At 44.2% G+C, this 24,544-nt stretch overlaps 1 protein-coding gene across 4 annotated transcripts in view; it reads right to left on the reverse strand.

Moving 5' to 3' along the window:
• Positions 1 to 3,544: 3,544 nt before the first annotated feature.
• GNB1 (G protein subunit beta 1) overlaps positions 3,545 to 24,544 on the reverse strand; it is a 115,280-nt gene continuing 94,280 nt past the window's right edge. For all 4 annotated transcript variants that reach the window (XM_077457637.1, XM_077457639.1, XM_077457638.1 and 1 more), the window contains exons 8-11: positions 19,364 to 19,565; positions 18,782 to 18,998; positions 8,824 to 8,935; positions 3,545 to 6,108 (exon numbers count right to left, since the gene is read on the reverse strand). In XM_077457637.1, the coding sequence (XP_077313763.1) occupies positions 8,829 to 8,935; positions 18,782 to 18,998; positions 19,364 to 19,565 (526 nt within the window). In that variant the 3' untranslated portion in view covers positions 3,545 to 6,108; positions 8,824 to 8,828. The remainder of the gene's footprint in view (positions 6,109 to 8,823; positions 8,936 to 18,781; positions 18,999 to 19,363; positions 19,566 to 24,544) is intronic.

Raw genomic sequence — 24,544 nt, forward strand, 5'->3', positions numbered from 1 at the left:
TGGGTGTTAGCGGTACTGGCACTAACCTAGCGCTCCCTGACCCTAAAACCCAATTGATATCACCCCCCGGGTGATCAGGGGGTTAAACCTTTATTGGGTAATAAATGGTGGGTGCCCTGATGCTATAAAAAGCAAACTAACCAGAGTCACCCGTAACACTTATACGGTGATCACTGGTGAAAGGGTTAACTAGGGGCAATCAGGGGGTTAAAACCGTTATTGGGTAGTATATCGGGGTACCTAGCGCTATAAAAACCTGGCGGTGAACCTAAAAAAATAACTAGCTACTTAGTGGCACCAGTAACCCTAATGCAGCGATCAGAAAAACGATCGCTTAGTGACACTGGTAAAAGGGGGTGAAAGGGTTAACTCTAGGGGCAATCAGTGGGTTAAACATTTATTGGGTGGGGGGGTAGGGGGCTACCCTGGACCTAACACTAACTGCCCTGACAGTTTTTACTGTCACAACTGACACTGAATGCAGTGATCAGTAAATAAATGATCACTGCAATCAGTGACACTGACTGGGAGGGGGGGGTTGTGTGCCTACATGTCAGTGTAGTGTTGGTGCACACTTTAACTATTCTCCTCGTAGTCCGGTCAAAAAGTCCGCCCCGAGGAGAATGACATCACTTCCTCCCTGCCTGTGTTTACTATACACACCGGGGGAAGCTTCTCATTCGCCAGGAGCGATCGAGAGGGGATGTACGTGCTTGTGCCTGTCGGTGCCATTGTACCGACGTACATTGCCACGCGGCGGTCCTTAAGTGGTTAAGTGCACAAAGATGTTGCCAAGGATCAAGACAATCAAGGCCAATTTGGAGAGAGAAAAACCCCCCTGACTGACAGATTGGAAGCCAGTGAGACGCCCTAACCCATCCCCTTTAGATCTGCCATGTGCAGCATTGATGGTGTCCCTAGAGGGGTACTGACAACAGCTTCTGTATATCAAGAAACGTCATGAGTGCTAGACACCGTAGATGGATTGCTTTTTTGTATACTGGCTGGAGCAAAGTTGAGCTGGTCTTTTGTAGTCCAGGACTAGAAGAAAGCCGAGTGCTCAGTAAACTTGGCCACCACAGCAATATGTACTTTTTTTGTCTAAGTGGAAACTTGAAAGTTACTGCCTGGTAAAAACAACAACAAAAAAAAAAAAACACTCCAATAAAACATGCTCACAAACCAGCATCCTGCCAACAGCTGCAACCCAAGTGTTGCAGCCAGCGCTCCATTAGACCCCAGGGGATTGGTGCACAGCACACACTGGGCCCAGGGAAGGGCTATAGCTGGGGCTTGCCCTCCTTGATGGGCATATCTCTGAGGAGCTCACCACATGCAGACTATTGTGCCAGACCCGTAACTCACCCTTGTGGCTAACACTACAATGCATCATATGCCATGGTGAGCACTCACGCAGTATTCAGTGCGCAAAGCAACATTACAAGACCTCATTCAGGTACCCCAGGGCTTAGTCATTCAAACTAGAAAGCTGCAGGAGGAAGCCAGTGTCTAGAAGCTTGATGGTCATGAAGAAAAATTTCCCTCATGAGAAGGATGTTCCATCACAAAAAAAAAAAAAAAAAAAAAAAAAAAAAATGATGCTAGCTGAGAGGGAGGGGTTAAATAGAGGACGTCTCTGTAGCTTTTATTTTGCCAGTATTCAATCACCTGATGGTAGCTTAATGCAACTCTAGTTTAAGATCCTGTTGTCCAGTAAAACGAAATGACTGTATTCTGGTAATAGCGTTTGGCTAATAACAAAGGATTTATTTTCTCTTGCAACATTATACTTTCTTCAAATTCATGAGCAGCCCAAGTTGTCCATCAACGTAGTGCATACAAAAGTATAAACCTGATCATCTGGTTTAAACCCTTACTAATCTGAAGAGCAAGCCTGCATCTGGTGAATTCTGAACTCCCAAAATTGTTTCAGGTTAAACCTTAGTTTCAAGCCATATCCAGCTTTTCCACAAGAGCTCTGGATGAAAAGGTTAATATATTAAAATGAAGATTGGCATCACAGAGAACATTTTTGCATTTAGTAAAATGATGTTCATAGGAAACATTGAGCCTGCTATTGATGACAGAAATTAAACTGCTGTCTTGCACACTAAAAATCTTAGAGACCATACATAAACAGTATAACCCTGAAAACGGCAGGTTAGGGTGTAACAGTTTAAATGGGACCTCCCATCCTAAAACCGCATACCTTGTAACAGCACCGTGTTCTTTCCTGCAGCGACTATCACTTTTGAAAGCTGTGTGGCTTTGTAGGGTCTTCATGAAAATCTGGATGGTAGTCAGTCACTTCCTACAGCTCTGGAACTGAAAGCCTGTACCCTAGTACAGACAGAGCTGAAGGAGAGTCTGCAGGAGTCCAACACTTGTACCCATAATCCACGGTTTGTGGTTTCAATACTTTGCAGACTTTTGTGTAAAAATGCACTTTTGCAGGAGAAAAAGACAAATGCACATTTTAGGTGAACTTGGGCCTTTAAAAGCACAACATTTCTGGATGTTACATCGCTTTTTAAAAAAAAAAAAAAAACTTTAGGTCCACTTTCAGTTAGGTTTGTAAACTGTCCAGCCATGGTTTAAAAGTGCAGGTTCCCAAATCAATGCCTCATGCGCCAATATATTTTACAGTTATAACAATTTGACATACTTTCAATTGCAACCCCCCCCCCCCCTCCCCATCTGAAAATGCTAGTTAATCTCTGGTTTGAATCAGACCCAAAAAAATAAAAAATAAAAAAAAAGTATGCAGCTTTTCATTTAGAACTGACTTTTTTAGGGGAGTGATCCAAGTATTAAGATGAGATCTGTCTGTGTTCTGCAGAGGATTGTAAAAAATACCAAGGCAAATTTAGGTACGTCACCAATTTAAAAATGTACCTGAAGTCAGGCAAATAAAAAAAGCGTGTGAAAAACAAAAAACAAATACTAACCAGTTTGATGCCTTTTCTTAGTTTGGCTTATAAAAAATAATAATTGTTACAAGCAGGTTTTCAGGATCCTGTCAGATTGTGCTAAGAGAAGAAAAAGGACATCTTTCAAACATGTGCATATTTCCTGATGTTTGAATCCATTAGAAAGGCGTGTACAGGAAAATACCCACTGATCTGCCAGAAATCCAATGTGTTCCAAAATTCCTGTTTGGTGCGCTAAAATATAGATCAGCATCGCCAGCACTGGCTGTTAAAACTTCATCTTTCACCCCCTCTGTCCCTCTCATGCATATATGGATTTCTTTCTCAACAAAACAAAGCTGTTGCTTTGACTTCCGAGAGCCTGTAAACACTATGTAGGAAATGGGTTCTTGGAAGATGTAGTTCTGGGGTGTGCCTGTTAATATGAACCAAGCTCCTAGAAAGCCTTGTGATGACATTACAGGGAGTAGTAAAGGAAGTTTCTTGCTCCAGAGCAAAGAAAATAAAAATGTGTGCGTGGACATGCATTTGTGAAAGGTTAGGTGAGCAAATAAGGGTAATGCCTGAAACAATTTAAATACATGTGACTAAATAAGAGACACCATGACAAGGAGTAAACTCATGTCAAACTGCTTTATTACATCTTAAATAACAGTACATTTTAATATAGTATCTATCTTGCATCCAGCGTTCTTGTAGTACACTGACTTTAAAATTAAATACAAAAGGTGAAAGGGAGTAGGGGGTGCAGAGAGCTCTACAGAGTAATTTATGCAAGAAGTGGGCGGGGCATCTCGTTCTCTGCCAGTTCCCGGCCTAACGCACAATTACAGCACTTTTTGTACAGAAAAAAATAAAAAAATAAAAATAAAAAGCGTCTACGTCTAAGGTTGAGTAACGTTCATATACAATTAGGAAGAAGCTAATAAAATTAATAGTCCGCTTCTCTCAATACAAAGACCTGCGGAACAGAGGGGTCAGTTCCTGTGCATCAGTGTACAGGTCTCTGCAGAAAAGTCAAGAGGCAATGCTTAATTCAAAGAGAAAAAAAACCTGGGGAAAAAAAAAAAAAAAAAAAAATTAGCAAGGGGAAGCTATTCCTGGAAGAACAAAAATCAGATGCAAGATCCTCTTTCTACAAGAACAGGCTGAGAAGCATCAACTTAAACCAGGGTAAAAGTTTAATTTCACATTTCCCAACCCTTCCTGAAAAATCGATTTTTTAGTTTTTGTATGCAATCGTTTGAACAGGATGTTTTTTTTTGTTAAAAAAAGTGAAATTGAGCTACTCTTCAAAGTGCTCATTTTTTGCACTGAACTTTTTTTTTCGAAAACGTATACAGAGAGAGTAGCTGTGATTATAAAAAAAAATTGAGCACAACCGCAATTGTCATTTCATTTTTTTCTGTTTAAACAGGTTATTTTTCATTAAAAGGAAAAAAAATAAACAAAAACATCTAATGACTCTCTATTTGCACATTATTAAGCAACTCTACAGCATGCAATCTTAAGAGGAAAACCCATCCCTATGGCAAACACCCCCCTCCCCCCCCCACCCCGCCGCCAACATAAGAATAAAAGCTTTCATTAAGTTTTAACTTAGAAAGTTCAAGATCATTATTTTCAAAAACATTAATTTGTACATCATTTCATACACATCTGACCGTATATCCAAAGAGTACAGACATGTACTTCTGTCCACGGCTGCTCCTAATCTATCTATATGGGACCAGGGTAGTGTTCTTGCAAGATACCCTTTTTTGTTTTTCTTAAATTGTTAATAGTTTCCCAGTGTTAACTGAACTTACAAGGGGATTTGAGTTTTAATGGTTCAGGCCTACATGAATAAAGGATGACATGGGTTGAACAATGAAGGACAAAAAAAAAAAAATTATATATATATAAAATCCTAACTGGCAACAGTATACAGCACCAACAAGTAAACTAGATCCCTATCTAGCAGTACATAGCACTCAAATAGGAGCTTGCTGTACCAACCGGTATAGGTGTGTATAGGATAATATGAATGTCGCCAGTTTTGCCCTGGGAAAAAAAAAAAACTGTCTCAGTATCCCAACAAAAGAAACAAGTTCTCTGGGTTACCCTCAATATGCTGAACTGGACATTGCTCTACAATCTAGCATGCTCTTGATCCCTGAAGGAGTTCTAATATTGTGGTGTGTATTTGTTGTGTGTGCAGGAAGAGAAGGTGGCGTGGTGTAGATGCATTCATAGAGATCAGAAGACAGTTCACTGGCATCGGTGGTATAAAGAACTGTACATGGTTTAACAAAGTCCTTCCAACGCTCCCAAGTGCCATCTGTTGCATTGCTTCCCCAACAGCCATAACTCTCAGATGACAGGTAACCGAAAGGCACTCCAGGCATTGGGTTACTACATTTCCCCCGAGCAGTTGGTGCTCAAAAGTAACTCAATTACTGGAGCAACCTAGTGAGGCATTGACTTATTCCTCATACTATAGGATGGTCATTACATGGAGGGCTTGTGGATGGCAAATGCGCTTCTTTAAATGTTCATATGGTTCTGTATCTGCAACAGATTCACAAGACAAGGACAGTTTATAGCATTAAAAGGCCCTGAAACACAGGTCTATCACATCCCACCTTCATTTAATGGACCATAGAGGGGGGAAAGAAAAAAAAAAAAAAAGAAAAAGGGGAAAAAAAAAAGTTAACTGTTCTGATTTTTTTTTCCTTACAATCTGTTCTGCTGCAGTTTTTACAGCAACTAACATCAACATCCAACTTAAAGAAAAAAACAGACACTGTTCTAGAACCTTCAGGCAACAATCATGAAATGGACTTTATCAATACAGCTATTTCTTGGTTATAACGTACTGCGCATAGTGTTTTGTATCATTACTTCAAGACAAATGAAGGTGACGAAAGGGTTGAAGAAACAGAAAAAAAAACAAAATGAAATGGTCCCAAAAGGAATGCACAATTCTTGGTTTCAGAACCACAAATCAATTCTTCCTATAGCAAATAATTGTGCTCTTGGTTTCAGAAAAAAAAATATGAGAGGAGAGGTTCTGCCCTTTGATGTATGGGAGTAGGGATAAGTGGGTGTCCACGTTAGTATGGTTGGATCGGATATGCTATGATTTAATTTCGAAGGTTGGAATGCTCTTCCAGTCATGGAGAAGTCCACTGGGTATCTAGAGGAAGGGAAAAAAAAAAAAAAAAACATTCTTATAAAATGGAAGCCAAAATAGCCAAGTTTAAAAAAGTTTTATATCCAAGTACAATCTTTAACATTTGTGTACAACAGATGCCAAGACAGGCCATTTGTCTTGGCTTCCAAAATCTGTTGGGAGTTCTAATAAAGCACTTTTTTTGGGCTTTTGCAGACCAAAGCCAGAAGGGAGAAGGGCCGATCCTACCTCTTTACTTGTAAGACAACAGCTGTAAGAAAACCACATTTTAATTTGATAATATATACTTTACACACACAAAAAAAAAAGTTTAGCGTAGTGAAGAAAATGAAAAAATCCCACAATTCTCTGCTACCAAGGTGGGGGTAATATGATTTCCTTCAATATACTGCTTATGTAGTTACTATTTTTTTTTCTTCATTTCAGGTACTTCTATAGCGCCATCAATTTACGCAGCGCTTTACATATACCTTTTACATTCACATCAGTCCCTACCCTCAAGGTCCTCAATTTGGACAGGATCCAATTAACCTATCAGCATGCCTTTGGAGTGTGGGAGGAAACCGGAGTACCCGCATAGGTAGAACATGCAAACTCCAGGAAGGTAGTGTCATGCTTGGGATGGCTTACTCTGCCAATGCCCTCTGGCAGAGACCAAGTCAGAAATGATTGAGGACTTGAACTACCCTTTTAAAAGGGAAACTTTCGGGGGGGGGGGGGTTTACATCCCATCTTTGCATGGGAAATGGTTAAATAAACGTTATCAATTTTTACGCTGAGGTGAAATTTACAGGGTGTAACAAAATTGAACTCCACTTCATACTGGGGGGGGAAGCTTCATGGGATAAATATAAGGGGGCTGCCACTACAAAACTGTTTTTGGAAGATGTGCCAGGGATATCCTACCTTTACTACATGGGGAATAAATGACCAGGAAAAAAAAAAAATATGGACAAGGTGTCAATATTATATATGAATGATGGACATCTTGACAAAGCATGGTATACGAAATTGTGCATTGGCCAAAGATTTTAGTACCGTTGGATCTCCTCTGTTGAACGGTTTCCCACGTCTACATCAGATTTGTATATTAAACCATCCTGGCTCTGAAGCAGGTCTTGCACTCAAGCAAGAAAGCAGTTTCTGAAGCAGTTTCTTGCACTGAAGCAAGAAAGACTGGAGCACCAGACCATGCTCTCAAAATTCAAGCAAAATTCAAGCATGCAATAGGCAGCTTGCAGGTTTCCATCATGGCTGCTTCTCTTTAGAGGGAAACTGCAAAGTATTTTAAAGGTAAGGATTTCCAAGTTGTAACAACCATAAACCTGCTACCGGCTAGTTCAGACCATCAAGTAAAATGTTTTTTTTCCTTTCTCAACTCCGTATGAGTCCTATTGAGGCCTTCCTTTACTTTCTGTCCTTAAAACAGGAAGGCTCCCCAAAGTGAGCAGAGGACCCCCATTAGACAGCTGCCAATAAAATAGGCATCCATTGTTAGGATTCCCCCCACCTCTTGTATCCGTGACAGATGCATGTTGAGCAGTGCAATTTTACACTATAGGTCAGGGAACCTAAATAAAGAGCTTTTGGCAGAATAAGGCCTCATGCACACGGACGTTTTTACAGCCACTTTTTTGAGCTTTTTTTGCAGCTTAAAAACGGCTGTCCATGTTAGTCTATGGCTTCATGCCCACCTAGGCGTTTTTGAGCTGCAAATGGCATAGGCGTTTTTAAGCTGTAAAAAAAACCCAGGACCAGTGCATTCCGTGGCGTGGAGCTAGAGCTGTAAAAACGCGAATCGCGGGAAAACGCGGGAAAACGCGCAACATATTTTCTTTGTTTTTTGAGTGTTATAGCCAAGAGATGTGTTTCTTTAAAAACGCTACTTAACGCTAACGCTAAAAAACGCGCAAAAACGCCAATGCAAAACGCGGTAAAAATCACGTTTTTAGCGACGATTTTTCCAGGCATCAGAGCTAGCTTTGCAGCCAGTTTTTTAAAACGTCCGTGTGCATGAGCACTTAGTGTTACAGAGCTGATCTGCAATCCATAAATCCCTTACCTTTTCTCTTCTTTCTTTTCTAATTGTATTATTTTGCAGTTTTATGAATATATGGATATCTGTACAATACAATATCCGGTTATTGCTATACGACACTTAATATACAAGTGTGGAGTATGGATTATTTTTACTAAACATGTAATAGGATTGTGTTCGTATAGAAACATGTTTGAATAATAAAGTGTCTATTTAAAAAAAAAAAAAAAAAAAAAAAAAACTCCCTTCCTACGAAGTGGGGTTACAAAGTAATAGACAAAAAGGGATTGTCCTGGGTAGAAGGATACAGCCCAGGCAGTCCCAGACACATACAGGCTTGTAATGGTCTTAACTCATTCTGTGTTCTAATGGAACTTAGGCCAGCAGTCATGGCTTCCGTCACTATGTTTGTGCTTTCAATATACTGTATGCATTGTGAAATCATAAGCAAATCTATTCTGGATTAACATTTGTTAAATGCTGGCACTTCTCCATAGCCTACACTATTTATAAAAGGCTGACAATGAAGGGTTTCATGATAAACTACATTTGCCAGGAATCTGAAGTTTAAAGAAATGTGTGCTGTTTACTAAACATTCAACTCCACTTGTTGGAAGGAAGTAAACATGTCATGGCAGATTAATACTACGAAGAGGTGGAAGGCCGTAGCCGATACTCACAGACTTTAGTTCCAGATCTTGAGGAAGCTGTCCCATGACCCTGTCGCCACAGCCATCCCATCATCTGTCACTCCCAAGCAACTTACACGGTTATCATGACCAGCAAGGACACCTTGAAAGAAAACAAGATGGTAAATTAGCTTTGGCAAGGCCTGAAAAGGTTAAGACATTAACACATTGTCTGCTGAGCTCTATAGCATTAGAAATGCATGAGTATTCTTGATGGACTAAATATGGTATTTATCGGCGTAGAACAAGCACAGTCGTATAATACGCATCTTAACTTTAAGAGGGACATTTCAGCAAAAAAAACACTGCACAGCCCACCTGGCAGGCCCTCCTGGGACAGCGCTACCAGCATACTCTAAGGTTGAGAAAACGTCACAATGTCAGCCCCTTCTCATACACCGCACCTCCTGTCTCACTCATTGTAAATCAAAGCTTCTAAATACCTCCATTAACGCTGGACACGATCATGTGACTGCCCTTTCATTGACGGTCACATGACCGTTTTCCAATCAAAAGCTATACACAAGGAGGCGGCGGAGCGAGAGGAGAGCAGCCACAATAAGCAGCGTTAATTGAGGGATTCAGAGGCTTAATTTTAGATTGAGAATGACACAAAAGAGGAGCAGTATATGACAAAGGGCTGGCAGTAATGTTTTCTGAACTTCAAAGTTTACTGGCAGCGATGTCCCAGGGCCAGGAGAGGTGGGGTGGCAGCCCTGATGACACCCTCCCAATGAGTGGTTAAAAAAAAAAAAAAAAAAAAAAAACTGCATTGCCGTATAACACGCAGGCAGTTTACCCTCCATTTCCAGGGTAAAAAAAGTGCCCCTTATACGGCGATAAATATGGCAATTCACAAGGCTTGCTGCAGCTGGTCAAACTGCTGGAAGTTATTCCACACCACGTTTAAGTAGACAAAAGGCCACACTCCATGCATCCTACCCCGTTTTAGCGCTTTGAGAACACGCGCAAAACATATCTACGCCTTCACTCCACTGACAGATTCTAATAAAACCTTTAAAAACTGAGAGGGACGCGCACCTTACTTGTAAAAAGGAAAAATCTAAGTGACAAGGTGGCCATACATAGAAAGGTTGGCATTTCCAAAAATGACTGTGCAACAGCCCCACAATGTACAGTGTGCAATCACAACATGAAGTGGAAAAACTATCCAATGTATACATTTCTGTGATGAGAGCCATCAGTACTGGTCCTAAAGCTGCAATGGAAAGAATAAAATGCATTTCAGGTTAACATTACACTGCACAAGCTTACTGCCTGAACAAACCATCCCCTGGATGAGTATGCCATCCCTTAAGTGAACCTGTCAAAAAATAAAATAAAACCTCTCTCCCTACGGTATTAGAACATGTCAGGTGTGTGTTAAAGTAAAATTCCTTTAAAATCTCTTAACACAGTTTGCTGGGCAAAGTGCACGCAAATTAAAGTGGTTGCTAAGCCACTTGTTCCTACAATCCCCTCTGTTATAATAAATTCTGTGCCCCACTGTATGTTTTCTAAAAAAATCCGCCAATACCTTAGTTTATAGCGCCAAGCGGCAGTCAGGAGACCAGCCACCTCCTCTCCAGTTCTAACAGCAAAGTGGGTGGATCAGAGAAACCCCTGCTGACGTCAGCTGGGAGACACAGCCAGACATTTTTTAGAACACAAAGTGGGGCACAGCATTTATTATAACAGAGGGGACTGTAGTAACAATAAATTATACCAGGAGGGAGGGGGGCACTGGTATGAGCTGACAGGCGAGGAGGACACAGGAGCACTGCGCAGGGCTACGGATGACAGAGGCAAGTAAACTGAACATGGTGTCAGGACTCAGCAGCCATGATAAACCGTGGTCAATTTACAGAGGGGAAGGTATAGCGAGGCAGGATCAGCCATGTATTTCAGGTGATACAGGGGGCCAAATGACAGCATAAGCACTGTGCTGTATAAAATGCTTTAAGGGAATTTTTTTTTTTTTAGGTTAACACTATTCACATTACAGAACGATGCAGCCACTGTAATATACTGTAGTAGCATTAACTAGTTTGCAGTATGCTGTTCTGGCAGAATGGGCAACTTCCCATCTGCTTCAAGAATGAAAGAAAGCTTCTCCCCCATCAATACAAAATTTCCTTTGATTGGATGAGGTGGAAATTGTGACATTTGCCCATTTCTCCACCTTGCCCAACCAAGGTGTTTTGTGAAGCGATATTGAAGCTGCAATTCTACTTTTAGGCCAGCCATACTGGCACGTCCTCAAGAACAGTAAAGCTGGGAGACCTCAGTTTTCTGTAGTTCATGGACCAGCGATGGTTCCTTTTGTCTCTTGCCTGATGAAATGAAATGGCAAAGTGCAGTTAACTTAAGAAAGCATGGGTCAGATTTTGTTCTTGATTTTAATGCCTAAAGTCATGGCTTTCCTACTGCTGGGCTGCAGCTTTGTCTGGCGGAATGTGAAAAACGACAGCTGAAATTAATTGAAACAGCCACAGTCCCTAGAGTTTAGTGTTCAAACAGCCCTTTACCAGACACTTTGAAGCTGCAGCCAATAGTTCCACAATTGTCACATGACAGTATCAGATCTTCCTGATTGGCTGCCGTGTCAGGTCATCTACTAACAGGCTGCGAGTACACGTTACACTTTGTGAACTGCATAAATGACATCACATGACAGCATCACATCTTCCCACCTATCTGCTGTGCCAGGCTGTTTGGTCAGTTAAGCTATAATTTCATATGGCAAGTGCTTCGTGTGAATGGACACATTTAAAAACAAAACTACCATGACCCATAGAATGGAAACCCTTATTTTCAACATATTTTTGTTTTATACATTTCTATGGTTGAGAATCTGTTATTTTGTGCTATGCCTTCGCAAGTGGTATCACTATAGCCCTGCAACACACAGTAAAGCACCACGCGGTGGTATACTGCATTGGCAAAAAAAAAAGAAAAAAATGCTCTGTATCCAATTTTTAGGTCTGTTCTGGTGCACTGGCAGCCAATTTGAAACCAATGGGTTGCCTTAAAGGGGTTGTAAAAGCTCAGGGTTTTAAAAAAAAAAAAAAAGAAAAAAAAAAGAAAAAAAAAGTCATACTTCCCCTTCTCTGTGCAGTTAGTTTGAGTGGCCCCGATCCTCCTCTTCGGGCATCCCTTCAGCTGCGCTCCTGGCTCCTCCTCTTAAGTGTCCCGGAGAAGCGCTCTACTTTGGGACACTCGTGCGGGGCACGCTCGCGTGTCCCGATTTTGCATCTATGAACACAGAAACCAGGACTCTCTCCCACCCACAGATCATTGGATTTGATTGAAAGCAGCAGGAGCCAATGGCTGTGCTGCTATTAATCTATTCAATAAGGACACGCGACACCGGCCGGAGCTGGTGTGCTTGTTCCCATTGTGGAAAACACAGGGCTCAGGGTATGTATAACGGGGGCTGCCGAGTGAGTTTTTCACCTTAATGCATAGAATGCAGTAGGATGGAAAACCTTGAGGGTTTACAACCCCTTTAACATGTTCCTCTTAACCACTTGCTGACCACCCCATAAGCAGCTTTACTGCTATAGGGCACCTTGTGTGCTCTGTACACATCTTCCTGAGCTACGCAGTAATTTAGTGTGAAAGTTTGCTTCCTGTTAAAAAAAAAAAAAAAAAAAAAAACTCTTGTGCAGGGTGTTGGTCTCATCTTCGCCCCCTCCAGAAGTTTCCTGCAAGTGGGCTGTAGTGGGTAGAGCTTGCCCTCCAATAATAAAAAAAAATAAATATATAATATATATATTATATATATATATATATATATATATATATATACACATATATATATATATATATATATATATATATATATATATATATATACATATACATATACATACACATATATATATATATATATATATATATATATATATATATATATATATATATATATATATATATATACACATATATATATATATATATATATATATACACACACACACACATTAGTACTTCAAAATGGCTGTGATAGTAATACTGGGAACACCACTTCCTATACTTGGGTGGCTACATTTAATCATCTTCACTGCAGGAGACAGAATATGACAAAGGCACAATGTTTCTGACAAGAAAAGGTATTTTTTTTATACCTGCTGCAAATGTTTATAGCCTGAAGGTAAAACAAACAGTCAACCACAGCTAAAGAATTGGTGAACTATACTAGATTTGACTCTTGTCACTGCGTTAAGGGAATTCTTTTAAAGCGGGAGTCCGCTTTTTTTTTTTTTTTTTTTTAAGCCAGCAGCTACAAATACTGCAGCTGCTGACTTTTAAAATAGTGACACTTACCCGCCCAGCGCGCCCGCGACGTCGGCACCCGAAGCCGATCTCGATAGTCTCTCGGGTGCTGCCGCCGCCATCTTGGGTATGGGAATCAGGAAGTGGAGCCTTTTGGCTTCATTTCCCGCTTCCCTACTGCGCATGCGCGAGTCGCGCTGCACAATAAGGATGGTCCCCGCTGTCTCTGGGATCCATGTGTTTCCCAGCAGGCAGCGGGGGACTTTCGGAAAGGGGCGTAGATTCTGCGGAAAGGGGCGTACCTTCTGCAGAATCTACGCCGGAAGTGGTCGCAGATACCTGCACTGTACAGGTACCTGCACCCCCCTCCCCCCTGAAAGGTGCCAATTGTGGCGCCGGAGGGGGGGGGGGGGGGGGGGGGAGGATTACAATGAGCGGAAGGTCCACTTTAGGGTGGACCTCCGCTTTATGATGTCAATCCCGCGCATGCGCATTGGAGCCGCCACTCGCGGCATATCACCGTTGTCTCCGGCACATGCCTGTCTTTCGGCAAATATCTCCTAAACTGTGTAGGTTTAGGAGATTTCTTGGACCTACAGGTAAGCCTTAATCTAGGCTTACCTGTAGGTCAAAGTGGTTTGTAAGGGTTTACAACCACTTTAATCATTAAGTTTACCCATCACAGTGATGAATGTTAAGAGGCATGGTCAATTATACTTCTTAAAGCCTCTAATTTCACAATATAGCCCTCTGGGTGTTCTTGCTCTACCTTACCCACACTTGTGTGTATCTTCCCGGTGACTATAAGGAGCAGCTTTAACCACTTTATCTTCGGAAAATCACCCCCTTCATGACTAGGCCGTTACTCTGACAATTGCACAGTTATGCGACACTGTACCCAAATAAAAACCATGTCCTCTTTTCCCCACAAATAAAGCTTTTGTTTGGTGGCATTTGAGCACCGTGGTGGTTTTTATTTTTTGCGCTATAAAACAAAAAAAAAGGCTGACAATTTTGAAAATTATAATATATATTATTTCTTCATAAATTTAGGCCAATATGTACTCTGCTACATATTTTTGGTAAAAAAAAAATCAAAATAAGCGTATATTGGTTTGCACAAAAGTTATAACTCCTACAAACTATGGGATTTTTTTTATACTTGTAATGGCGGAAATCAATGTACTGACACTGGCTGGGTAGGGGTTAACGGGGGCAGTCAAAGGGTTAACCGTTTGACAACCAGTGTTTTTCTAAACTGTGGGAGGTGCTTTTACTAGGGGGGAAGAACAAGTTTCATGCCTTCCCTCCTGTCAGACTGGCGATCTGCCTTAGGCCCTTTCACACATGCTGACAGTATATCCGTATTTCATCCATCCGTTTGCGGATGAAATACAGACACACATTCATCCCTATGGGATAGGGGGTGTTTGCGGATGAACATCCGCAGGCACCCGCTATTGTCCGCCTCCGCTACTGTCCAATTCTGCAGACGGAGGAAAAATCCTATTTTTCTATCCGTCTGCAGAGTGGATCTGATGACCACGGACAGACGGTCCGTGCTCATCCGATCCCCATAGAGGAGAGCGGAGAGCTGACAGCGCGGTCCCCGCACAGTGTGCGGAGACCGCCCTGTCTGCCGCCGGCTCAGCGGGGACAACGGAGCGATCCCCGCTGAGCGAGCGGATCATCACGGGGCAGATCATTACTGATCCTCCCCGTGTGAAAGGGGCCTTAGACTTCTGCCCGATGATCAGCGGGTGTCTGAACAGTGACATATGTGCTCCCTATCTGGCAAAGCTGGATTTACACATCATGTGTGTGTATATATTATATACACACACACACACACACACACACACACACACAAGTGATCCAGTGCAGATGTGCTGCCCTGTAGCAGTAAAACTATGGGGCGGACCTTAAATGGTTAAAGTAAACACTAAGGTGTCTTAATCTGGGGTGTCACTCACATCCATAGTGCAGGCAGAAACCCCCACTGCGCAGCTACTTTCCAGATCCACCACACGGGAAAAATTCCCCACTCTGGACCAAAACACTCAGCAAGCCATAGCCCACCATAAAAGACCATGAACCACAAGTGGGTGCTGGGCTCCTATAAACTAGGGATGCACTTCAATTTCGGCGACCGTAAAAACAAAAAAAACCTGCCAAAAATTGTGCTTTCGGGACACCATCGAAATCAAAATATTGCCGATCATGGGGCCAAAAATGGGGCGTGGCCCTATCTGTCGTGGAAGTGTCATCCTGGCTCGCCCCAGTTCTCTCTCCTCTTTTCCCTCCCACAGAGCAGTGATCTCCGTGTGTCATGGAGCTGAATTGCGTGGGCCACAGTAAAAATGTCCCACCTCCTGTGACAGATGGCACACCAATCCAATGGTGGGACATTGAATCAGCATGATGTGATCACAGGGAGGCGGGATATGGTTACTGCGGGCCAGGCAACTCATCTCCATGATACACGGAAATCGCGCCTCTGATCTGGGCACAGGCAGGCTGCATCTGATGGGCACTGGTGAAGCTGCATTGATCTCCTGTATTAGGTCCGCAGTCTGACCATTTCTTGTATCAGATGGCTAGAGACTTTGGACATGATACAAGAGACTGCATTTTTCTTGAGCTTTTCTTGCACTAAAGGTGCCAATAATGGCCAACAATAAATTCATATTAATTTAAAATTAAAGTGTTAGATTTACCAACAGATTTAGACACAATTTGAAGCCAAACTCCAGCTAACCTATGCAGTTACAGTAAAGTCTTATTTTTCCTTTTGGGATAAAGGTTTCACATAAAGGTTAATCAGTGTAAGCACCTGTCAGTAGTAAATGGTTTGTCTCAACTAACTCCTACATGTGCAAGAGCTTGCTCTGTTGATAGACTAATTGGCCAGATCACCGGGTGAAAAGAAAGTTAAAAAATAAAATGAATGCAGCCATGACATCCAAGAATAGGTAAGCTGCATAATAAATGCTTGCTTTTGGGTTAAATGCCACTTTAAGGTCTGCCCCATTCAATCTCGATCTCCCTCACACCATTTACTCTACCATCAAATGCAAGAGCCTCTACTGCCCTCCAAAGTACCTGACAGCCGACTGTCAGGAAGTGGTTAAGCGCAGAAAGGGGCAGATCCTAAATTAAACCTGGAGAGATTTCAAGAGCCTACCAAAAGCCTGGTTCCACAGGGATCAATTCAATGTGACTTAAAGTGGGGTGCCCCTAAAAAAAAAAAAAAAAAAAAAGTCAGCAACTACAAATACTGCAGCTGCTGACTTAATAATCGGCCACTTACCTGTCCCAGGGTCCAGCGTTGCGGGGGAACGAAGCCCCCCCCCACCCCGTTCTCGGCGCTGTCATGTGTACTGTGGGCACCAGGCTGTGACTTCCCCGCCGGGCACCCACTGCACATGCGCGAGTGGTGCAGGGCGCCGTGCAGTCACCTGGGACACGTGACAGGTCCCAAGTGAATGTGCGACGTGAGGGGAAGTGATGTCACCAGCCCGGTGAAGGAAGAAGGCAGACTACGAGGGACCCCCTAGCAACAGGTATTTAGAGGAGTAAAAAATGTTTTTGCCAATTTCTTTTTTATTTTAACGAATTTTAAGCAACTTTTCATTTTTTGGTGGCAACACCACTTTAAGGCTTTGGTCACATCATACGTACAGGAAAAAAATAAATAAATAAAAAAGGGCAAAACCACGCAGATATCGCTTGCAGACACACACGTTTACATCCATTTGCATGGTCTTTGATGTGCCCTATTCACACCACAATGTTGATGTCCCAACAGTTTTCCTGCACAGAAAAGTGCATACATACACGTTCCAGAAAAAATTCTGCATGAGATACTGCTGTTGTGGTGTGAACAGGGCACATGGAGAACAATTATTTTTTTGGGCCCTTGCAGAACGCATGCAGAGTAACTGACATCTCTGCACCATGGTGTGAATAAGGCCCAACTTATTCAGATACAATAAAATGCCTGAACTTCAGCACTGCAGATATTGTAGTTTTAGACACAGGGCATAATGGGCAGTTTTTAAAAAAAATCAGTCAAGAACACTGTATACAATCACATGGCCATGCCTCAATGTAAAAAGGTATCAAACATGTCTAAATTCTGATAACCTACACAGTAAGGCCCGTGGGGTCAGCTGTCACATTTATTCTCTGCAAAAGTCTCATCTCATCATGTACAGAAGATAACATTATGCTTTGTTCACTGAAAACACATTGTCGTTAACCAATCTACACTTCCTGAGAGTAAACACCTTTCAGCTCCACTACATGAGTATACAAAGTCATCTCTCAGCAACAGAGTTACGTCAGGATTACAGTCCAACACCCAGCTCCAGATTAAAAAGCCCCAGTAACAGCCCAAGCAAACCAACAATCACATGCTAGTCATGCAAGCTGTGCTTATTCTCCTCCACTTCAACCATTTGAGATATTGATTCCTCTAGCTTTTAGACCACTTTCACACCACACCGCACCTTGCGTCGTCGGTAAAACGCCGCTATTTTTAGCAGCGTTTTACCGCCGGATTTGCGGCGCATTTCGGCCGCTAGCGGGGCGATTTTACCCGCCGCTAGTGGCCGCGAAAGGGTTAAAACTGCCGGCAATAGCGGTGTTTTGCCGGTGGCATTACAGCGCTGCCCCATTGATTTCAATGGGCAGCAGCGGTGGAGGAGCGGTAAACACACCGCTCCTTCACCGCTCCAAAGAAGCTGCTGGCAGGACTTTTTCTGACGTCCTGCCAGCGCACCGCTGTAGTCTGAAAGCCCTCAGGGCTTTCACACTACACACAATGGTGCAGCTTCTTTAGGGCGTTTTGCAGGTGCTATTTCTAACGCTATAGCGCCTGCAAAACGCCCTGGTGTGAAAGGGGTCTTAGAAAAAGCTTTATTACAGTTTTGAGGAAAAAATTGCTTAAACTGTTGTATTAAAAAAAAAAAAAAAAAAAAAAAAAAAAAAACACACCACACATGGGGATTACTCATTAAAAAGAGGAAACCTGATGATGCAGCAACAGTTTTATTTCATCTACAAAAGAATCTAATTACTATGGGCAGGCTTGCATCTTGGCCAGGGTTGGATAAGTCCCAGACAAAATTGAATCTGACACTCTAGAGCAGGGGTCTCAAACTGGCAGTCGTCCAGCTGTTGCAAAACTACAAGTTCCATGAGGCACTGCAAGGATGACAGTTACAAGCATGACGGGACTTTGAGTTCCACAACAGCTGGAGGGCCATCAGTTTAAGACCCCCTGCTCTAGACACTGGGTCAGTAGCGCTACTAGCCTGTTCTCTCATTCAATTACATTCTACAGCGTGTCAACTAGGTGCTGCGGTGACCACCATTTGCTCCCTTGTACATAACAATGAATCTTAGATGGGCCTGGGCCTCTTGTGTGGATGCCAAGGTTTCATCTATCCGGCCTATTTCCAGGGAAGTCGTGACAACTAAAGGTCTGCTCCCAACGTACCAATCGACAAAGGGTATCTCAGCACCCAGACAGTTCATCTACATCGCTCTACTCCATCACCCCTTCTGTGTGCCATTGAGGTGCACATCTTATAAACATAAGGAGGTGGTTAATCGCTTCACTGTTAGCAAAAGGCTGCATACAAAAATAAACCTTTATCATAGCTACCTGCTCTGTCAGCCTTAAGTGTGTCCCAGACGTTGCAGTTAAAATCATCATATCCGGCTAAGAGGAGGCGTCCACTCTTGGAGAATGCTACTGATGTGATGCCACAGATGATGTTGTCATGGGAATAGACCATCAGTTCTTGGTCTGCACGGAGGTCAAATAGCCTGCAAGTGGCGTCATCTGAGCCAGTGGCAAAAGCATTACCATTGGGGAAGAACTGGATAGGAGGAAAAAAAAAAAAAAAAAGTCACACTGCTGCTCATATAGTGCTAAAATAGGCAGAGATAGTAAACTCATAAGATTTGGGCAGATCTAATACTTAGCGTATGTAACCACCTCCACAAATGCAGTGCCAGGCTTAGCAGCCAATTGCCTGGCCTGAATGCTGCCATAATAAAAAGCATGGTTAGGCAAGTCAATCTCAACTGTCATTTACCAACCTAGAACATAACTGACTGCAAATTCCTCCAAAACGTATCCTCCGATAACCATCAGTGTCTATATACTGGGTGCTAAAAAGGTATTCCTAGACTGTTATTTCAACAGGCCGTATGCTGAAAGGTTTGGAGGTACAAAACTTACACAGATAGCATTTATGTCAGACTCGTGTCCGGTGAAAGTCTGTCGGCACATTCCTTCTCGGATGTCCCAAAGTTTGGCTGAGGCATCACAGGCCCCAGACACAAAGCACCGGGAATCTGGAGCAAGGGACAAGCTCATGACATCCCCAGTGTGTCCAGTGAAGGTGGTCGTCTGCTGGCCAGTTTCAATGTCCCACAGAGCGCTGTAAGCAGAAAGAAAACACGTAATAACGAGAGTGCTAAACTACATGTCCAGTAAGTGCAGACACAGCGGGTGATCTTTTCAGTTTGGACATTGGTCACTATTAATTTAGCTGCAATATATTTTATTTTCAAACCTTTGTTCTTGATTTGAAATTTTTTTTGAATTATTGGATTTTTTTTATTTTAAGATAATTACGAGGGATACAAAAATGTCTCAGAATGCACAGCATCTCATGAGGTAGTCGTAAGCTGCACTGTGCATGAGTGCACGATAGTAAGGTTAGGGGTGATTCCACCAGCTATTATAACTGTGCACAAGAGCTACTTGTGTAAAGTAAGCCAAACATTTAAAAAATAAGTGGGTCCAGGAGGATACAGCAGAGAGGCAAGTCATAAAAAGGAAAGGCCTGATCAAAAATGATGTTTTAGCGCATGCACAAACAGCAGGTAGGCCCCTTTCACACTGGTATGCTTTTCCAGGGTGACAAAATAGTATTTTTTGTACTCACCGTAAAATCCTTTTCTCTGCAATTCACTGACAGCTCCTCTCAGCCATTGGGTTGTTATGCCCACCACTAGGAGAATACTAGGCAGTTGTTACACAACACTCAGGACTTAGTTCCGCCCAGGGGGGCGGCCCCTTGGGCTACAACCCCCAGCCTGCCATGCAGTCATCAGTACGTCAACAGGCAGTATAATGTACAGAGAAAAAGGAGGGGCAGGTGCTGTGTCAGTCTGAATTAGAGAAAATTTTACGGTGAGTACAAAAAATCCTATTTTCTCTTATATTCACCGACCGACAGCTCCTCTCAGCCAAGCAGTGCCAAACGAGGGGTGGGAAAACAACATAGAAACTTCATCCACCATGGCAAGTGGGAACTAGTGAAACTTTATCCACCAAAACACAGTGCGTGGAGAAATCCACCACAAAACCAGGGTACCCTCAACAGGAGCGACTACCCACAACCGCACCAAACTGCGGAATGTAATGCAACAGCGCATTAACTTAACGGTACTGAGTTTTTATAAAAAAAAAACAAAAAAAAAAAACAGGAATATAATATAAATTGCATTTGCAATTGCAACTATACGGCCACCAGCAAAACTTTGCGGCCAAAACAGGCACCAGCAGATGCACTAACGTCTACCTTGAAGAACTTGGTACATGTGTGGACAGACGACCAGGTCACTGCTTTACACACCTGAGCGACCGACGCTTGATGTCAGAAGGCCCAAGACGTTCCGATTGCCCTTGTGGAGTGGGCCGTGACCAGAAAGGGGGGCACCTGCCCCTTCAAGGTCTGTCTGATCCACCTGGAAATGATGGCTGACGAGACCGCCATGCCTTTCTTTGGACCAGCCACCAAAATAAACAGCGAGTCAGACTTCCGAAAGGGAGCAGTGGCAGACAAATACACCTTTAGAGCCCCAACCACGTCTGGAGCATGAAGGGCCACTTCCTTAAGGTGCTTTCGGCTTAGGACACAAAGTTGGTAATACAATGTCCTCATTGATATGAAAAGCTGAGACAACCTTCGGTAGAAAAGACGGTTGCGGACGCAACACCACCTTATCCTTGTGGATAACCAGATAAGGCGACTTGCAAGACAAAGCCACCAGTTCCGAAACCCTCCTGGCCGATGTGATGGCCACTAGAAAAGATCACTTTCTGGGAAAGAGTCAACAGGGGAATCTCCCTGATCTTTTCAAACAGCAGTTTTTTAAGCGCCGCTCACACCAGGTTTAAATCCCACGGGGGTAACTGTGGACGCACCAGAGGGACTAAATGTCACACCCCCTAAACAAAAAGGTACTCACCAATGAGTCAGATGCCAGGGGTCGCTGAAAAAAATAAAATAAAAAGCCAAGGCTGATATTTGCCCCTTAATGCCAATTTCTGGTCTACTCCTCGAAGAAACAGCAGGATCCTGGAGCACGGATGCCACCCTTTCTCCTCACACATGGAGATGGTAAAGCCTTCCAGGCACGATGATATATCTTCCGAGAAGATTTCCATGCCCTTAACATCGTTGGAATCACCGAGACCGGCAGACCCCGGTTCCTCCACACCTGGCTCTCAATAGCCATGCCGTTAAAGGCAGCGATGGTAAAGCAGGATGGAGAATCGGAACGAGACAGAAGGTCCTCTCGTAACGGCAGTTGCCATGGGGGTCCGCTAGGAGGCGCACTAGGTCTGCGTACAAAGGATGCTGAGGCCAATCTGGGGCAGCCAGTATTACTGGGATCCCCTCCACTTCCACTCTGGGAAGCAGACGTGGTAACAGTTTCAGTGGAGGAAAGGCGTAGATCAGCTGGTACTGACCCCATGGAGCCACTAAGCGCGTCTGCCCACGGATCTCTTGTCCTGGACACGAATCTCTGCACCTTCCGATTGAGATGGGAGGCCAGAAGATCCACATCTGGTGTGCCTCACCTCAGGCACAGTAGCTTGAATACCTTCGGATGCAACGCCCATTCTACTGGGCATCTGTCGACTCAGACAGTCCGCCACTCCCGGGATGTAAAGGGCCGGTACGTATCGCTCTGCCCACCGAAGCACGTGAGCAACCTCCCATGCGGTGGCTGAGCTTCTTGTTCCCCCTTGACAATTGACGTATGCCCCCGCTGTGTTCTTGTCTAACTGGATCCTGATCGGACACCCCTGAAGTCTAATCGACCATATGAAGAGGCACAGCCTGAACGCTCTTAGTTCGAGCAGATTGATCGGCAATTTGGATGCTTCCGCCGTCCAGGGGCCCTGAGTCGGCTGAACCCCCATCACTCCACCCCAGCCGGATAGGCTGGTATCCGTTGTGATCACAGTCCACTTCAAAAGGTAGGAACGACTTCCCGGACTGAATCACCGGGGACCTCAGCCACCAGATTGGTGAATCTGACGGACTCACGTCGATCCAGGGACAACTGGGATTTGTCCCCTTTTGTCAAAATCTCCTTCTGCAGGACTCCGGTGTGGCAATGGGCATATGGTACTGCCTCGAAGGAGGCTACCATGAGTCCCAGGACTTGCATGCAAAAGCAGAGCGACCACTTGTGGTTCCTCAGCAGTTTTACTGCAGATCTGAGAGTCTGCAATTTGAAGGGAGAAAAAAAAACTCTCGCTTCCCCGGAGACCAGCAGAAAGCACAAGTATTCCAGATGCTGGGTCGGTACAATCACTGACTTCTTTAGGTTCAACAGCCAGCCAAACTCTTGCAGGGTCTCCATGGTGACCGCCACATCCTCTAACTGAGGCGGAAGATGCCCTCAGGAGGACAGTCTAGGTATCCCACGTTGCTGCAGCAATGCCAAAACTGGAGCCAATACCTTGGTAAAGACTGGGGGGCTGATGCCAGACCTAAAGGAAGAGCCACAAACTGGTAGTGGGCTTCTCAGACTGAAAAATCGCAGAAACTTGATGGCGAAGGCATATGGGCAGGTACACATCCTGGATGTCTAAGGACGCCAGGTAGTCCCGGAGTGCAGCGACTACTGAGCGAACTGATTCCATTCTGAACCTCTGCACTTTCACAAAGTGATTGAGGGTTTTTAAGCCCAAGATTGGACATACCCCCCTTCCTTCTTGGGAACTACAGATTTGAGTAGAATCCTTGGAAAGATTCCGATTCCGGAACCAGTACAACCACCCAAGAGGGCCTCCCGACGAGCCGGGTATGCTGGAGGGGAAGAATCTGTTTGGCGGCCAAGAGAAACTTCTTGTGGCCTGAGGAAATCAGATCGCAGACTCATTGGTCAGATAGACGAGAGGACCACCGGGCTGCAAACTCCTGAAGGCGACCCCCCCATCCGAGACATGGGTGGGGGGCAAACCTTCATGCGTTAGCACTTTTGTTCACAGGCTTGTAGTTCCAGGGATGTTTTTGCCCTTCCGTGGTCGTCCTGTCAGGCTGGGGACATTTAACCGAAGCTCGGGGCGTGCGAAAGCGCCGCTTGTGAGCGGAAAAAGAGGGCTCTTGCCTTCGACGTGGCTCCTTAGCCTTCATGGCCTGTGGGAGTAGGGTACTCTTGCCACCAGTGGCATTTGTAATAATGTCATCCAAAGAGGCTCCAAAGAGCCGGTCGCCAAGGAAGGGAAGATCCGTCAGGGTTTTTTTTGGATGCCTGGTCAGCAGACCAGCATTTAAACCAAATCAGGCGCCTCAGCACTACTGCTGATACTGAAGCCCTGGACAACAGAGGGAGAGCATCCCGGGCCGCGTCAAACGTACATAAGGCCTTACACTAGTTGGTCTGCTAGTTCCACGCAGACAGGAGTAGCCTGTTGCTTACCCAACTCGCGGTGCAGCAATTTTGCCCATTCAGTGTCTGCGACACAAGTGTGGATGCCAGTACTGGTCGCATGGCTGACCCCACAACCGTAAACATGGAAAGAGCCACTGCCTTCCTGTCCGTGGGATCCTTAAACGCAGGAGTCCCCTCTACCAGGATCGTAGTTACTTTATTTAACCTGGATACTGGGGGGTCCACGACCGGAGGAGCCGACCACTTCTTGAGAAGGCTTTCCTCAAAGGGGTAACGCACTGCCAAGGATTTATGGACCAAAAAGGTCAGTTGCGGGCGACCCCCATTCCTTGTAAATGAACTTGTCAAAATAAGTCAGATACGGGAACACCTTAGGTGAACGTGCTGGCTTGAGAGACCCAAAGGGGGCCGCTACATCAGCAGAGCGATCTGCTGGCTCCAGAATCTTTAGGGTATCACGCACAGCTCTGATAAGTGCTCCAACAAGCGATTTGTCACGCACGGACCCGGACTCATCCTCACTGAATGAATGAAATACTTGTCATCTGACAAGACAGAACATGGGTCACCAGTCTCAGCAGGACCTGAGTCCATGTCAGAGCTCTCCGCAGAGTAGGGGGTCAGGGGCCGCTTAGTTGCACCCCTTTTCCCACCTCCATCTTGGCAACGAATGAATTGAGGACCGCCGTCAGGGTGTCCATGGGCACTGCGCAGTCCG

Source organism: Lithobates pipiens, unplaced genomic scaffold (genome assembly GCF_037356315.1).
Source record: "Lithobates pipiens isolate NorthernLeopardFrog02 unplaced genomic scaffold, aLitPip1_a1.2 Scaffold_27, whole genome shotgun sequence".
NCBI classification, from domain to species: Eukaryota; Metazoa; Chordata; class Amphibia; order Anura; family Ranidae; genus Lithobates; species Lithobates pipiens.